The sequence below is a fragment of the Pygoscelis adeliae genome, unplaced genomic scaffold (assembly GCF_000699105.1).
Source record: "Pygoscelis adeliae isolate BGI_AS28 unplaced genomic scaffold, ASM69910v1 Scaffold57, whole genome shotgun sequence".
In the NCBI taxonomy this organism is placed as follows: Eukaryota; Metazoa; Chordata; class Aves; order Sphenisciformes; family Spheniscidae; genus Pygoscelis; species Pygoscelis adeliae.
Genome location: NW_008825615.1, coordinates 7,171,767 through 7,188,868, shown reverse-complemented (window position 1 = coordinate 7,188,868; position 17,102 = coordinate 7,171,767). Strand labels below are relative to the sequence as shown.

The 17,102-nt window shown below is 36.6% G+C and overlaps 2 protein-coding genes across 2 annotated transcripts in view; one reads left to right on the top strand and one right to left on the bottom strand.

Annotated features, from left to right (window-relative positions):
• Window positions 1-10,320, top strand: part of DDX43 (DEAD (Asp-Glu-Ala-Asp) box polypeptide 43) — a gene marked incomplete at its 5' end in the record, with an annotated part of 19,589 nt that extends 9,269 nt beyond the window's left edge. Inside the window, 7 exons of the mRNA XM_009333241.1 lie at window positions 1,587-1,687; window positions 2,471-2,558; window positions 4,167-4,294; window positions 4,861-4,970; window positions 5,686-5,824; window positions 6,630-6,717; window positions 10,213-10,320. Coding sequence (XP_009331516.1) covers window positions 1,587-1,687; window positions 2,471-2,558; window positions 4,167-4,294; window positions 4,861-4,970; window positions 5,686-5,824; window positions 6,630-6,717; window positions 10,213-10,320 — 762 coding nt within the window. The remainder of the gene's footprint in view (window positions 1-1,586; window positions 1,688-2,470; window positions 2,559-4,166; window positions 4,295-4,860; window positions 4,971-5,685; window positions 5,825-6,629; window positions 6,718-10,212) is intronic.
• Window positions 10,321-12,404: 2,084 nt separating this feature from the next.
• MB21D1 (Mab-21 domain containing 1) lies at window positions 12,405-17,102 on the bottom strand. The gene is made up of 5 exons (XM_009333240.1): window positions 17,088-17,102; window positions 16,713-16,935; window positions 15,660-15,905; window positions 14,203-14,305; window positions 12,405-12,801 (listed from the first exon to the last, which is right to left on the bottom strand). The coding sequence occupies exons 1-5, from the start codon at window positions 17,100-17,102 to the stop codon at window positions 12,441-12,443; spliced, it is 948 nt and encodes a 315-aa protein (XP_009331515.1). The 3' UTR covers window positions 12,405-12,440.

Below are 17,102 nucleotides of genomic sequence, written 5' to 3'. Positions count from 1 at the left end.
AGTATACTAAAAAAAAAAATACAAATCATGAAGTAGGATATAGAAAGTAGATTAGAGGAGTCTTTTTATTCTTCAAATACAAAAAAATAGTGTAAGACTTACTAATAAGTAATTTAAAGCAGAGGAGAGAAAATAACTTTCACATGAAGAACTGGCTTGTAAGAATTTCTTGCCAAAAATAGAACTGAAATGAATAATATTAACAAACAAGTAAATATGTATAGATAACAAGAAATCTAAGATTATGTTAGCTGGGGGGAGATTTAGCTTATAAACCAGGACCTAGCTATGAGGCGTTTGGAAAAAATAGTGCTAGTATCTATCTTATATCTATTACAGCCTTTATTCTTTATTAAGCAGCTCTCAGAAATAAGGAAAGTAAACTTCAACTACCCTGATCCATCTAATACACCCTTACATGCTTTCTGCTCCCTTTCCAGCGAAGTACCAGTGTGCTTAATAGCTTAGAAAGCTGCTGCTGCTGAAAGGGGCGTAATAGCCAACTCATGTATATAAAATTAGTGATGTTTCAGCCTTGCCATTGTATTAGAATCCAAGTAGTTACTGACATCTCCATGAGTCCTTTGAAAATAAAGAGAATTAAATCAAGAAACAGAATTCTTATCTCCTGTCTCTCAGCTGATGATTTGTTATTATTTCAGAGATTTACATAGATAACGTACTAAAAACCTTTAATAGAATAAAACATCTGAAAAGAATGGAGCAGCAAAATCAGGACAGTAGAAAGGGATTATTATCAAAGTCTTATGTTTCCACCTAAGTGACTAGAAAATGTCAATACTTTTGACATGCTTTTAAGCATGATCCATATAACTGATGTATATAAACTCTGATTTTTCTCCTTTAATTTTCAAACAGTCTTGGATGGCAGCCTTCTTCCTTTGTATGTCAATGTTTTCAGTCTCAAGTGTGCTTGTGTATTAGAAAAAAGATCAGTTCCAAATAGTTGTACTCAGACCTTCAGCTCACTTGTTCTCTTTCGGTTTTTTTACCAGATGAAACAAGTTTGAGCTCTGGGAGTTCTGCAGTGTCCTAGTGTGAGCCAGAATGTACCGTCTGGCTTTATTCTTACTTCTAATGAGGAACTAAATGAATAACTGATATATTAGTCTGGTATGAGATCTCTAACAAGGTAGAAATGAGATTTCCCCTTTAAATTACTAAACATTTCTTACCTGAAAGTGTGTTGTGTGGGGTCCCCCCTCAGGTTTGGTTGGCTTTGGTTTTGTTGGGGATTTTTTTTGTAGTGGTTTTTTTTTTTTAATTCTGTGCTTAATTTTAGGTACCAACCAAAATATTGTTGAAACAAACAGTTGTTTCTTCTTCATTGACTTTAAGTGCTCTTAAAGGTGCTGTGGATTTTCTTCTGCCTGCAAATGTATTACTAAATGAAAAAGCTTCAAGGAAATTGAGGAGGTGAAATAGAAGTTGAACAGGTTTTGCAATACATTATGGAGTGGGTTCTGCAATTAAAATTGTGGCCATTAAAATGGTCTGCTATGTAATGCCTTGCTGAAACCCGTATCTAAGGAACTAGACATAATAAATAACCTTGTTCTGAGCAGGTTTTAGATGAGGCTGACAGAATGTTGGATATGGGATTTGAACCTCAGATAATGAAGATCCTAATAGATGTGCGGCCTGACAGACAAACTGTTATGACAAGGTATGTAAACAGAATAGTGCTCAGTACTTGAACACTGTAAAGGCAAGGTTATTGAACAAGTTAACTGCAAAACAAATGTGTCAGTTTTATTAAAACTTGTATTAGCCTAAATGGGAATGGCATCAGTTTTCTTCCTAATTCTGTTTAGTCAGTCCTAATGAGTCATTTGACAATTTTATTTTAATTTCTTACCCCTTATCTGATGTTTTGCATTAACTATAAAAACAACTGAGTTCTTCCCAAAAAGGAAGGTGTTCTGGGAGCGCTAGAATTTGCCATATCAATTTGAAATGCCAATTTCCCCTTCTCCATCTGGGACCAAACGTGCATCCTAACCTTCTGATCAGTATCTGTACTAATCTGTACCTGGATTAATTTTGCAATTATGCAGCTTTTGGGAGCTTAACAATAGAATATCCCAACAATAATTTTTGTTATCGTATTTTGCATTGGAGCTGTTGTTTTAGAGAGAAAAACAGACTAGAAGCTTTCTTTTTGGGTATCATTGAACTACTAAACTCACTTTTGACTTCATTAGAAAGGCTCCATAACTGTTGCCTGTACTTTTAACCTAGAAAGTTATCTTTAAAGCTTGAGTGCTGTTTACTAAGAACTTCTTAAGATTATTTCTAAATGTTACATAAGCTTACTGCTGTTAGTGCATACTCAAGTGTTTCACTGGTGTATAAGAAAGGAAGGAAAGAAGAATGTGATGAAATTAATGAATTGGAGAAGATTTTGCACTCTGTTATGTGTGTGTTTTCCTCTTCACCTCCTGTTTAGTGCTACATGGCCTGATGGTGTTCGTCGCCTAGCGAAATCCTATTTGAAAAATCCTATGATTGTATATGTTGGCACTCTTGACTTAGCAGTAAGTCGTTCTGTTCTTTTTTTTTTTTTTTTTTCTTTTGGAGAAGAACCTACAGTTAAACCACAAAATACTTTGCTTGGAACTGTATGTAAGTAAATGCATGTAACTTCAAAATCAATCCAAACTTTCAAAAAACAGCTCTATGTTACTCTTGTAAAGCTTCATTAGAAGTTTAGAAAGAACTAAAAAAACCAAAAAGTAGAAAAGAACTTTGTTCTTACGTTTCTGTAACAAGATCTTGAAGTCCTAGATCTTCAGTAGAAGATGTCACAAGCGGCATGTATCAATCAAACTGATGTTTGAATATTGTACTTCACAGTGCCACGTGTTCTTGCCTGAACCTTTGTGCAGCCTTTCTTCTGTTCAGCAAGTTCTTGTTCCTTACTTTTCCTTCTGAAGGTCGTCTTTCTAATGCATACAGATACTTATCTGGATCTGTGTTTCTTAACTGCCGCTTTCTCAAAGAGAGTGGAAGCTCTCTACTAACTCCTGGAGGGCACTTGTCTAGGTGCATGGGAACCTACATGTTAGAGTAAGAACTGTCTTTAAAGTCCAAAACTTCTAATGTGTAGATGTAGTTGCATACTTGTCATGCTTGCGCAGCTATGTGTAGTTGGCTTCAGTACCAGCAGAATTTACAGAAATAGTAGTTCTTCCAAGATCTCCACATCCTGGTCCAGAGATTGCTTTCAGTTTGGTTCTTAAATTACGAAATTTTCCTTTTCAGTTCCACTTTTTGAGTGATAGGGAATGAGGAAACTTAGTATCCAGTACACTTTTAGGTAGAAATAGGGGGAAAATGTACTTTTCATCTGTTCTGTTCAGAAGTGCTTTTGTCAAAGGGCATTACTTGTCAAAGACAGAGGATTGGAATTTGAAAGGTATCAACTGCTAATGCAGCTCTCTTGTCTAATGCATTCATCTCTTTTACAGGAGATTCTCTTAATTGAAGAGGTGACCTCTGGGGTGGAGGGGGGAAGGGTTCCCATGTGGAGAGAGAATCTTTATATGTACTTGATTAATTCTTCAGCCCTTGCCGCAAGATCATGATACAGTGCCATGAGAATGTGTAGACCTTTGTACTACTTATATAGTATACCTTAAACATTCTATGGCAACCTTCAAATATAATGGAGTAAAGTTTTTTTTAATTAACAAACTGTTGTTGGAAGAATTGGACAGAACTGATCATTTCAAATAGATAACAGAATCTTCCTTAAAAGCTTGTCCTTTCAAGTAAGACTGCCATTGTTCCAACTTGCTCTGGAGTAACATAAAATATACTCAAATTAAGTACTTCAATCTGATTTTCACTAATATTAGGAATATTTATTTCACCTCACTAGTCTGTTCATCTGTACCTTCTAAATCTCTGCAAATATATGATTTGGCAAACTGCTTAAAGATAAATTTTTACTATTCCTCTAAAGCAACTAGGAAACAACAAATAAATCTGCATTGTTTGAACTCCAAACTGATACATATTTTGGTTTTAAAATAGCTTTTCATGGTATCATGTTACTAATTTTATAACATCGTAATATGGGAATTAACAGAAAAAATATTCAAATCTGTTTCTACTTAACATGCCTTTTTGCTGTTTAACAGGCAGTAAATACAGTAGAACAGAGAGTTATTGTTATCACCGAGGAGGAAAAGAGAACTTTCATGCAATGCTTCATTGAGTCTATGAAGCCAAAAGATAAGGTCATCATTTTTGTGGGAAAAAAACTTACGTATGTAATCACTTCCCAGTATTACATCTGTTCACTTTTTTCTAACAGAAATACTGGATAGTTTCTTAGTTCACATAATAATTACTAAGCGTAACAGCTCTTGTCAGCAATGTGCTGGTAGTAGTAGTATTTTTATTTATTTATTTATTCATTCCTCCAGACTGACTGGTAGTTTGTATCCTTTTTAATATCATTCGTGGTGGTGGTAAATCTCAATTTCACATAGTTAAAGTAGATATTAAGATTCTTGGGGATACATTAATGTGATGTACTGTTTACTTTTATATGCATACAAGACCTGATTGGTGGAGGGTGGTGGTCATTGTATCGTATCTGAGCTTTTTGAGTGAACAACACAAAAATCATCTATTATATAAATAAAAGCAAACATTTATGTGGGGAATAGTCTTGCTTTCATACTGTTTTGTAATAAATACCAGCTGACCTAGGTGGGGTTTTGTCCTTAGGCACACGTTTAGCTTTTGTTGTCACTTACTGTCTTTTGGATCTAAATATAGATGCTGCTCTTACTTCTTTTTAAGAACCATTGTTGTATTTCATCCTAGAGCTGATGACTTAGCAAGCGACTTTGGTCTCCAAGGAATTCCAGTACAGTCACTTCATGGTAACAGGGAGCAGTGTGATCGAGAACAGGCTTTAGATGACTTCAAGAAAGGTATGTTTGTACCGAAGTACTGGTTTGTTTAGCCCAGGTTTTTAAAGCTTGTCATGTGCAGAACTTTGTCTGTTTGTAAGTGCCACGTCTCTTCAGTACCATAGAAATTAAAATATCAAAGAGCTCTGAATGATATGGTTACTTTGTTAACTTGACAAAAAAAACAGCAAACAAAAAGAGATTGCTCTTCAATAAAATTTGGAATGTCTAAGCGTTAAATAATTCAAAGTAAGGCTTATTTTATTTTTGAAAACTCTGTGGAAAAGTCAATATTGTGTTAGTCTACAGAACAGTAAATGTAAGTGTCAGATGATGGTGCTTTCAGTGAAACAGTTCTGCTCTTGATTATGCCCAGTAGGGTTATACTTTGGGGTTATGTGATCACATGCTAATAAAACAGAGTAGTCCTATGATAAGGATGCCAGCTGAGAATATAGTTGCTGAAGTCTTCTGTTCTTTTCAGACTCTTTATATCAGCTAGGCATGTTTCTTGGTTCTCCTGCACCCTGCTGTTCTACTTGTGAAATACAAATAACAGTAAAATGACATTTTGAGCGCTTACTTACCACCTTGTGTTTGAAGCTAACTGAGTGTGCAACAAGCGTATTTTTCCTTTATGTGTTAAGTGCATTATACACTAGAAAACCAATAGACAGGAGTATATTTTCTGTTTATTCCGTAAACTCCCATTCTCTCTCTGTTGTACTTATTTTAGGCAAAGTCAGAATACTGGTAGCTACTGACCTAGCGTCCCGTGGCCTTGATGTGCATGATATTACTCATGTTTTTAACTTTGACTTCCCTCGCAACATTGAAGAATACGTTCATAGAGTAGGTCGTACTGGAAGAGCAGGGTAAGTGTTTACAAGAAAATAGTAATATATTGTCAATATTTTATGCACTGCATGGGTGTTTGTCTTGTCAAATGCTAGAGCTACAGGTGATGTGGAGTGGGGGAGTGAAGACTCTGGAGTCTATCAAAAGTGTGTTTCAGATAGTAATAGACTGCTTTATTTTGAAATTAGTTCACTGTTAAATTTAAGGCAAACAAGTTTTCCACTTTGCTGTTATTTCATTGAAGGGGATGGGAATGAGGGATGTTTGAAAGCTGGTTTAAATGTGGGGAAGAATTACAATTAAAACCAACTTCTGTGTAGATACTCTGAAACGTCACTTCCTTGTTTCTCTCTTCGTGAGCCGCTGAGCTGTTTAGTTTCCTAGACAGCCCACTGGGAAAAACATATAAATTCAAAGTTTTCAGCCTATCATGGTGGTATGGTTTGGCGTTGGGACTTTCGAATGCTGCAGGTTGGCACAAGTGTGACTTTTCGTGTGTGTTTATTTTAATCATGACATGAATGTATGTCTCTTCATACTTAAATATGTTGTCTTTATGCTAGGTTTATTATCCAAAAGTCTGAATTAGTTGTGCCTTTGCTCCATTTTAGGTGAATTGCCATATTCTGATCTTTATGAAAAGTTGGTTTCTGTCATGTGCATAGTAAATACTCAAGCCAGTTTTATCTACCAGTTCAATAATATTGCCTGTAGTATAATTTATTACTTATAAATTATAAGTCAGTATAAAATTATAGGTCAGTAGGAAAAGCCTAGCAGCAGCAGTTTTGTAGATCAACAGTTATTTCATTCCTTCTTCAGACGTACTGGGGAGGCAGTAACGCTTGTGACTAAGAATGATTGGAGGGTTGCATCTGAGCTGATTGAAATTCTGGAAAGAGCAAACCAAGTAAGAATACGTCTTGCTGGGTAAGATTTATACTGGTTCTGGGTTACCACCTGAAACAGTTCATGAAGGTCTAAGCCTACTTAGTCATTTCTTGGTAAGTGTTTGTAGTGTCTTGGGGAAAAAAATGAGTACTTAAGTACCTCTTGTCCGGGGTATCCTTAGCTGTGTTTTACCTTACAGATGAGTCCCAGAAAAGAACGGGGAACTTTTAATCAAAGCCTTCCATGTCCAAAGAAAAAGTAACTAACATAGACACACATAGAGGTCTGCAGAGGAATAATAGGATCTATTTTATTCCAGTATTTCACTTCTGGACACATGTACCAATGTTCTTGTTTAACAGTGTAAATATTAACAATGTTTATATCAGAAGAAACTCAACTATCTTTCAGTTTATTATATCTGACAGTTGTGATATCTGCATGTACTTTTCCAAGCTATCTTTCTTACAGATGTTTGTAAATAGTATGGGAAATGGGACTGGAATGTGATTTGTTTCCTTATTTTAAAGAAACTTTTTTTTATTGCTACCATATCTGAGAAGCCAGAGACAATTATGTTGCTGTTTCTTGCTGTAACAAGAAACAGTATTTTGCCTGACTTACAGTAAACCCCCAGTTTATGCCCTGACTTGACTTGAAATTTTTTAAATTTTTTATTATTATTATTTGGGGGGATGGGAGTTTGAGTACAAACCAAATGGCTTTTACCTAGGCCTGTGGTTGTTATTGTGGACACTTACTCAGCCTTTAAACCCTGAGTTAGAACTTCACTTAAATCTTCTGGTTTACAACTCTTCTTTAAAAGATGTTATGCCACTTATTGCAAACCTGAAAAGATGCTTTTGAAGGAGGGGGAAAAAAAAAAAGGAAAAAAAAAAAACCAAACAAAAAACAACCACCAAGAGTTCTCCCCTAATAATTTCTTAAAGTTGCAGGTGGGGGGGGCAGGGCATGTTTTGGTTGGTTGGGGTTTTGGGGGTTTGTTGGTTGGTTGGTTGGGGGAGGGGGCTTTTGGTTGGTGTTTTGTTTTTTTAGAAAATGTGAGAGATGAAACCAGTAATGATAATTTGAAGCCACTTAAATAGAACTTGGAGGTGCCTTGTTCTGTATTCTGAGTCAGCCGTTACTATACGTGCCTTGTCTACTGCTGCAGAGTGTGAAGTCCCCAAACTTTTTTAACATGTGATAGTTCAGCTGGGAACGGGTCTCTGAGTTCAGAGGAGAAAAGAGCATCTCTGAATCCTTACTTTCAAGGGTAACTGTTAGTCACAACGTTCTCAAACTTTTAGTTATAGCTGATACAGGCAGGGGTTTTTTCCCCCCATGACAATGAAAGTACCATTACTTCAGTCTGAAAGCATCATGTAAAAGGGAAGGAGAGCAACTGAAAACATGGTCTGAATGTTCAGAATACTTCAATTTCAAAATGAGCAAGGTGCATTTGTTTGCCAGATGTTTTCCATGATTCTGAATGTACAGATAATCTCCCTAAAGAAAAACAGGCACAACAGAAAGATTTCTGTATCACGCTGTGGGGATCTTATATATATATATATATAAAGCTTATTAAGAAGCATGGACAAGATTTATTAGGGAATCAGGTGGAAAAACACTGATCTCTGTAATACCAAGAAGAGTGTTACATATGAATTATGGCATCTTTATCCTTGTCTCTTTTCTCATTTGGACTACCATACCTAGCTTATATGTTTAACAGATACACAGATTGTCCCTGTAAAAATCTTAACAAAGCACTAGTACTGGATATTACCTCACTGAGATTTTTATGTTCTATATCCTGGCTTCTTCCCGCTCTTTCCTTGTGCCTGCTCAAAAACTGCTTTCGCAAGAAATTGTTGCCGTTTTAGTTGGAATAAATTCTGTGTCATGCTGTAGGAGAGGATCTGATCTGACACTGAGGAAGAAAATTACCCAGTGTTTCAAGTGGATAGTAATGTTGTCTCATTACTTCTATCTCTAGTGACACAAGTCTGTAGTGACTTGCAGCTAGAGAGATGCATCATTTTTCACTTCGTTTTTAAAGTGTCTAAAACTTAGGCAGAATAGACTGTTTCATAGGCATCCTGTTCTATGGACTCCTGTCAACCAGGGCAGCTGTTTACCAGTAAGAGCAATTCAGCACATAAAATATGTACTAGCGAGCTGACTCTCATGCCAGCTTGAGAAAAGTTGCCGATAGCAAATGGCAAGCATTGCTGAATTACAAAGCCTGACAAAAGAAGTTGGAACTGGAGTTGGAACCTTCCTTCTCCACCAGGCCCTTTGTCCTGGATGCATTCTTCACCTGTTCAAGCATTGCCAGGTCTAGGTGTTTCTAAGGAGATGTAACAATATTTAAATTCGTTTGTACTGTACTGTTTGCACTGTATTCGTGCCACTCGCGAAGGAACAAGCCACAGAGACTGAGCAGTCACATTAATATCATGCTCACACGCACTGCAGAAGCTTGCTCTTCACTCTGTGATCAGGAAACATTCTGGGCTGGGTATCTTCTACCTGCTGCACAGCTACATGCTATAGCAGATTGCTGAAGCAGGCCGGTTTTGATAGATTAGTGATCTAAAACCTCTTCTGACGGTACAGTCACCCGTACTGCTTTTTGTAGTAAACATTGCATTCATGTCTGCATTATGCCTGATCTGGTTTAAGAAGACTTGTTGGACACACTGCCTTTGTTCCATGGTCTATAAGAATGGTATATGTTTTTTTTCTTTCATTCAGTGATCAGCGTCACTTAACCTAATAAAGTCTGTCTGTAATTCTTTGCGTCTGGCCTCAGTCCTTACGAACATGAGTAACTCTGAGGTGACAAAGTGTGCTGACGATACTATTCACCTCCTTTTCCACATGATTACAAACATGCCAAAAAACACCGTGGATCTTGGTAAGATGCCCTCCTGACCTCCCAGTGGTGGGAGAACTGACCACTTTCTCTCGCCCTTCTTTTCTTGTCTTTTAGCTTTGTTTTATCCATGTGAGAACCCTTCCTATGGCAATGCTTTCTTTAAGTACCAAAGTTTCTCTTCAGAGGCTCTTAAAACTTCCAAAAGGAATTTAATATCAATCATAAGTGTGACGTTCAAATATATATAGTATGGTATCACCTTTTAGTGGCATTGGACATCTTTTTCCAGCAGTCTGTTATCACTGAAAGATACATTTCTATCTGAAATAAAATGCTTTAATGAGCTGGTTATATGTTGTCATCAGATATGGTGATACTAGCATACATATGCAATTGAAAATCCAGGGACACTGTGCTGATTATTTTTCAGTATATTTCAGTATAATTTTATGTAAAAATATTTCTCTATGCATCTCTACAGAAAAGACAATCTGCAAAGTGACAGGAGCCAGATAAATAAGAATATAGAGTTTGGGAACATACAAATCAATAGCATTTTTGTAAAGCAGAGTCTAAAAGTTTAGAGTTATTTAAAACTGACCTTTTCTTATACTGCTTTCTTATCAGGTAGTTCCTAATGAGCTTATTGCAATGGCAGAAAGATACAAACAATTTCAAATCAGAAAAGAAATTGGAAAGGATATACGAAGACCTCCGAGAAAGCCCTCAAAATAACTGTAATCCCTTGAAGATACTGAAACAAAGTAAGTGATTATAGTTAGTGTTAGCATCTATGGGCTTGAATTTAAAGTTTGTTTTCTCAGTTGATTGTTTTCTGTACCTTTCCCATTTAAATAAAATGCATTTTAACAAGTGGCTTAGAAAACTGGATTAACTTTATATAGAAATAAATCTAGTTTTGCGCTTGGACACTATTTTCACTTAAGAAATTAATTTCATTATTTTTTCTTGTTTGTGCATAGCTTCTAAAGCCATTATCTACCAGTTAAAAACAAATATTGTGGGTTTGTTTGGTAGGGGGGTTTTTGTTGTTGTTAAACGCAGTATTACATATTCTTATATTACACATGTACATATATATGTATATATGTGTATATACATAATTACATATTTACATATAAGAATGTAAAAGATAATTTTTCCTTTTATTTTCAGAGAACTGGATTAGTGAATGGAGGCGATGTTTGTCAGTGTGGCTTCAAAATACTCTTGCATTGATACACGTCTGCCAGTTGTATGCAGAAGTATTTCCAAGGATAACTTAGTTATTTGAAAACTGCTCTGTTTGCAGTAACTGATGTTTGCTGAAGCAAGTATTTTTTTTTTTTAGTCATTTTTGTTAAAACTTGTGTCTCAAGCTTTCTTTTGAGAGAAGTCTGCATTTCCTCCTAATGGAGGAGAGCATAACAAGATGTGTTCGTGGCTAACTGGAAGAAAAAACAGCTTCTACTTTTCTCATGGATGGAATTTTCTAGCTGAAGGAAGAAAAACAGTTTACTAGAGCAATGTTAACAAAGAAGAAAAAATACATTTGAAGGTCAGCTTTTATTCTCCTCAGATAAAGTTGATTGAAATTTTACATTTGGATGTCAGATTCTGTCACGCAGACTGCTAATGATAATGGGGTATGTTTTCACTCTTTGGAAGTTATACGGGAAGGAGCTATTCCTTCATTTGATGCTTGGTCTGAACTTGTGTTTACTCATGTGTCATGTGAGTAAATTAAAAACTAATAAACTGAACCTAGTGAGAAAAGAATATTTTAGTAAAATTATTCTCTAAATGTTCTTCTCACCTTCCCTCTTTTTATTTGCTCGTAATTGAGGTGAAATCTGGGCATTATTTAAGCCAATAGGTTCTTTTGCCTTCAAAAAGTAGGCTAAAAATACACTTTCCCATAGCTTCTTTAAGAAAAAGCAAAAGATGTATTTACTTACAGCACAGCAGTTCCCAAATGCTGTGTATTTATCACCTGCATAATTTTAGTAATAGGAAATACTATTTTTTTCGAACACACGTACTCTTCAACATAAGAAAAATTGAGCTGAACTCTGATTCTGAGAATGTCAGATTCGTGCCGCATTTTGGTTTTGATAACCTTTCACATGGAGACTCTTCCTTTTTGGTATGGGTTGAAGATAAATTTCTTTCTACAAGATTCGTCACACAAATGCTCATTGGCACAATAACTTCTACTGTGTTGCAGCACATTATCTAATGATCACTTCCCGTCCAAAGTCCAGTGAAAAGACTAATTTCCACAGCAATTCTGTAGACTCAGAAAAGATAAGTTACTTCAGGAACTTCATATTTTTTTGATACTGTATTCTCTCTCTGCTCACTGTTGCTGGTGATTATCGTCTGCAAAAAGTCTTCATCCACCCAGTTGATCTGGAGAAGTTGTTCTGGTTTATGTCAAAGTAACTCCAGTGACTCTTTTTTTCTTTTGAAAGCAAGAGTGTATTTTGGATGTTCTGCAGTGGATTTTCATTTTAAATAAAATTGTCATTTTTCACTTTACCCAGTCATTGATGCCTTTATATTTGGAATAGTAGAAATTACATGTGGGAAATTAACTATTGCAAATTCTTCTATATGTTCTTAGTGTACCTTAAAGATATTTTGCAGGTGACATCCACATTTGGATAGGGAAGATAAGTATCACTTAAAATGTCCTATTTCTTTGAAGGGTTATTGCCAAGCAGCGTGACTGAAATATGCAATTTTCTCTTGTTCTTGATTTTGTTTTGGTTTTTGTAGTATCAGACTACTGAGGAGTGACTTAAGGTGCAGAACTTCTGGTTTTAAATATGAAAACCTACACAATTAGATAATTATTGTAAACAATGTCTTTTATACTTCTCCTGAAATACTGGGAATCCATTGTTCCACTCTTTGTTTATTAGTTCTAAAAGGAAATTACTGCTCGCTTTATACTCCGGGCTGAGCAAGTTGTATCGGGGAATAAAAAAGTGTGGCAGATGAGACTTTTGCAGGCAATCCACAAAATAGTCCAGATATTTCTGAAAGCAGTGATCCAGGTCTCCTGAACGCCAGTCTGCATCATTTGGCCACATGACACACGAGTGGAAAAAAGCAGTTTTGACATGATATGAACAGAATTTTTCCAACTCTTTTGTATGTGTCATTTTAAGTTGCTCTAGAAGATACTTCAGAAGCTTAAGGCAACCTTTCCTGTTAAATAAATAAGAATTTATTAGGTGCTTTCTACATAGTCAGTTCTTAATATGTATTTTAGATATTTACATACACATTATTCATGAAAGCAATAAAAATGTTATTACTCCAATAGAGTAACATTTTCAATAACATTTTTTAATTAAATCTGAAAGTAAGTGCAGCAATAGGCTGGATAATCTTTGAATTACTGCGTATGAAGTCAGATTCTAGCAACAAAGGATTTCTACTTCAAACAACAGTTTTTGTGCATGCACAACTTTCACCGGTAGCCACAGCAACACAGAAATACAAAGTGTTGGTCAGCAGCGTGCTTACCCAGTACAGTCTCCCAGATGCAGGTGCTACCAGCGTAACCGGGGCACTGCTTAAGATTAAAGCTGCCCTTTCGGCTTGGATTTACACTGAAGGAAATGCCACTACCTTCCTGTGGCACGCCACGAGGGGAAGAGGTGTATATATAGTTTAATACGCTGGTAGGTAGGGGCATAGTATGACTGATGATAGTCATAAAGCAAAGACAAAGAATTACGCATTAGTTCTCTTGTGACTTTCTTGATTCAGTGCAAGATGTAATTAAGTAAACCAAGAAGTTGGTTTGCCATTAAGGAGGTTCTGTACCTCACGTGGGTTTTGTTCTTTCTCTTCGAAGAAATGTGGAAACCAGTTTTTATTGGACTGAAAAATCACACTTGTTCATCCTGATCGCATTCAGCAGTTCTTTTCTCACCATCGTTTTAGAAATTGCCTCGGTATGAAGTGTAATTTTGTTCCCAAAGCTCAGAAAGCTGAGTCATCGGACTCTTAGTCCTGTTTAGAAGAACCAGCTTGAGTTTGGGAAAGATTATTCAACAAGTCGCATCTTTTTGCTTTCTAAGGCAAGTCTGGAGTGTAAACCTGCAATGTGATTTGTCTCCACCTCTCATTGAGTAAATGCAAGTCAGACGGTCAGCGCGTACATGCAATGTTGTACCGCTGTGGAACGGTGATGCCTAAAAGCCTTATTCTTGCTCCCTATTATGAGTAATTAGTCTTAGATCAAATTCTTAAATGTTAAACTTAGAATCATAGCATCATTAAGGTTGGAAAAGACCTCCAAGATCATCGAGTCCAACCATCGACCCAACACCACCATGCCCACTAAACCATGTCCCTAAGCACCTCATCTACCTGTCTTTTAAATACCTCCAGGGATGGTGACTCAACCACTTCCCTGGGCAGCCTCTTCCAATGTTTAACCACTCTTTCAGTAAAGACATTTTTCCTCGTGTCCAATCTAAACCTCCCCTGGCGCAACTTGAGGCCATTTCCTCTCGTCCTGTCAAGACAGTGTCCTATTAGACAGTGCTAGCGTGGCTCACACAGGCTTAAAGTGAAATACTCATATGAAATACCAACCTACAGCACTTCGGTCCATCAGACTCACAACACGTCTTTGAGCTGCCGTGGTTGTTCAGCATGGCCTTCTCAATGTGGGAGAAAGAGAGGCGCCAGGTGTTTCCTAAAGTTGAGTACAAGATTGTTAAAGTGTTACACAGCACTAAGTAGCGGTGTCTGTAACTAGGAAAAAAAAAAAAGACACTTCTTATAATTGACTTAATTTTAAATATCAGCAATTTCTTTGCACTTTAAAAAAAAAAATCCTAATTCAGTGACTACAATTAGTTAATTCCTCCTTAATTCCCCAGCTGCTCCACACAAAGACAACCAGAACATTATTAATGTAGGACATAGTTAAAGCATCCAAGCAATTAACTATATTCTTAAGGATGTTTGGATTTACTTTAAGCTTAATTCTGAACTTCCCTGCATTTGTCGAACATGATTTGGGGAATTGCACTACTCGTAGAAATCTACCACCTTTCAATTTCTGTTCTGTATTATTAGCCTTACTGTGTAACCATTCTGGTTTGAATAAAAAAATCTCCACCATTGGTTTCAATTTCTTTGTGCAACTAATATGCTTGTGAATTTGTCTCAGGTAAAGTTTATTTTTGTTCTTCTGGTAATGTTTCTGAAAACAATGATGACTAACATAGCTCAACCCCCTGTTTTTAAAAGGCCAGTGATCATTTTTTTTCTTCTTTAGATAAGTTAGACTGTTTCCCCTGCCTGTTTGGTTCAGTTACGCTTTGCATTACATTTTCACAGGAAGAGATAGCCCAGCAGAGCAGTAATGATTTATTTGGCATCATTAAGGTAGGCATGCTAATTTAAAAAAAATACCAGATTGCCTGAACTCTTTTTGCTGAAATCATCAGTTCTCACAATGCAATGACAAGTTGCGATGTTTCCGCAAACTAAGGTAGGCTTGGCGTGACAGTGGTCTGCAGAAAAAAAAATGTAGCTATACCAGAGTTCAGTGAGAAATAATGTATCTTGCTAGAAAGGTACACGGTTTACTTCCTGCAGAACTATGTAACTTGTGTATACAGTCCCACTTACAGGGGCGTTGCCTGCCTTTTTAGAAATCGCCTTTTAATTTACTTTTTTTTCTTACAAAGCAAAGGAGTGGATGTTGCTGTTAAGTACAGCACTAGCACAGGAACGGTCTGTAGTTATGTTCTGACTTAGGAGATTTAATATAATGCCCTTGGGAACGGTTAGTATGCAGCCTGGCAGAACAGTTTTGTCTTTAGATTTCAGTACAGGACAAGCAGTGTCACAAATCTGGTATTTTAAAAGAGGGATTTCACTTGTCTGTGGTCTGGATACATCCAGGATAAGATAAAGATCTGTACCTTGAAGGCAGAACACTGAACAGACTATGGATACCCTTTTTATAGCACTTGTAAGTGATCAAGTTGTAGAGAAGGTATGTCATAACTTAGACTTATTGTCTCTATTTGAGGTACCTCTTGGGACCTTTTCGTTTTTGTTTTCTTTGGCTACTAAATACAGTGGTTTATTTCTGAAGTCTCCCCTGACTTTTCTTCCCAGCCACTGTTCAATTTTGAGGCCATCCTGTGTGCTGGGCGGCCAGCTCTGCTGAACTTCCAAAGTCAAGATGATGTCCACTGATATTTCTGCTGGAGGATTTTTGATCAGAAGAGTTATTGCAGGGCTGCCAGCCTTTCTCCTTTTCACAGTTACTTCCACATCTAGTAACAAAGAAGAAAGTGATTTTTTTTTTAATACATTTATATATTAGAAACTTTTTTTTTTAACAATGTTAAGGTTTTACTTAAGAGGAATTTATAATCGATAAAAAGAAATACCTGGGTGCAGTCACCGGCTCTTTATCCTACAGGATACGGATTTTAAATAAAACATTAAGAAGGCCTGTTGAGGAGTTCTATGAAATAAGGAACACTCTTCCTGAACTGCTGTGTTTGCTTGATTTGATATGTCTACAGAATCAGAAATACAGTAATGTTTTCCGATGACCTGCTTCACTGTTGAAAACACAGACTGAAGAGATTTGGCCACAATGCGTCTGAAGGCTTCGGAGAAAAAGAGCACCCTAAAGGGGAATATGATTTCTATACAGATAGATATAAAATATTAGGTAACGTATAAAAGAAAGCTCCTCCTTTTGCTACCAGTTCAGCAAATGGCTCTTCGTATACGGCAGACAGATTCCAAATATATAGGTCTTATAGAAAGTACCAAGCATGCAACAGAGCCTGTAATATTCATTATTTTCATATGGAAAGAAGATTGCATAGTAGAACAATGGCTTAATCACGTAATATGATTAGCTTTGATGTATTTGTGACGATTCTTAGCGCAAGAGCAAACTTGAGATACCGGGGACAGGAGATGTTACAATGATAGCTGCGTTACTGCAAAGAGACAGTGGACGGCGGGGGGTGGGGGAAATCACATTTTATTAACAGGGCAATGCATATGCACAGTGTAATTGGATTTTTAGCGCTCCTAGGTGAAGCTTGTGCTCTCATACTTACTTTTAATGTTTTTTACTTCTCGTTTAATAATTTCTCGTAGTGCTTGAAGCATTTTAAAGGCTGATAATTTTCCATCTTCATCTAAAAACTTGGACAAATACTTTTCTTTCGGATTTCTTTTGAATGTTAGATAATAATAGGCTCCAGTGTCATCACATTCATCCAGCTGAAGTCTTGAAACAGGCATTACAAGCATGATGTCAAACTCATTCGGTTCAGATATCTGCCAAGTATGAGAATACAATAGTCAATGCGCAACTTAGGTTTTATCGCCTTCAGGCCTTTGTAAGGGCTGCGGTTTTATCTACAACTGCCTTGGTTTTACTTTTCATGCCTGGTATGAAATATGAGCTTATTTCTGTGGATTTGTATTACAAGGTTGCTGTGCAT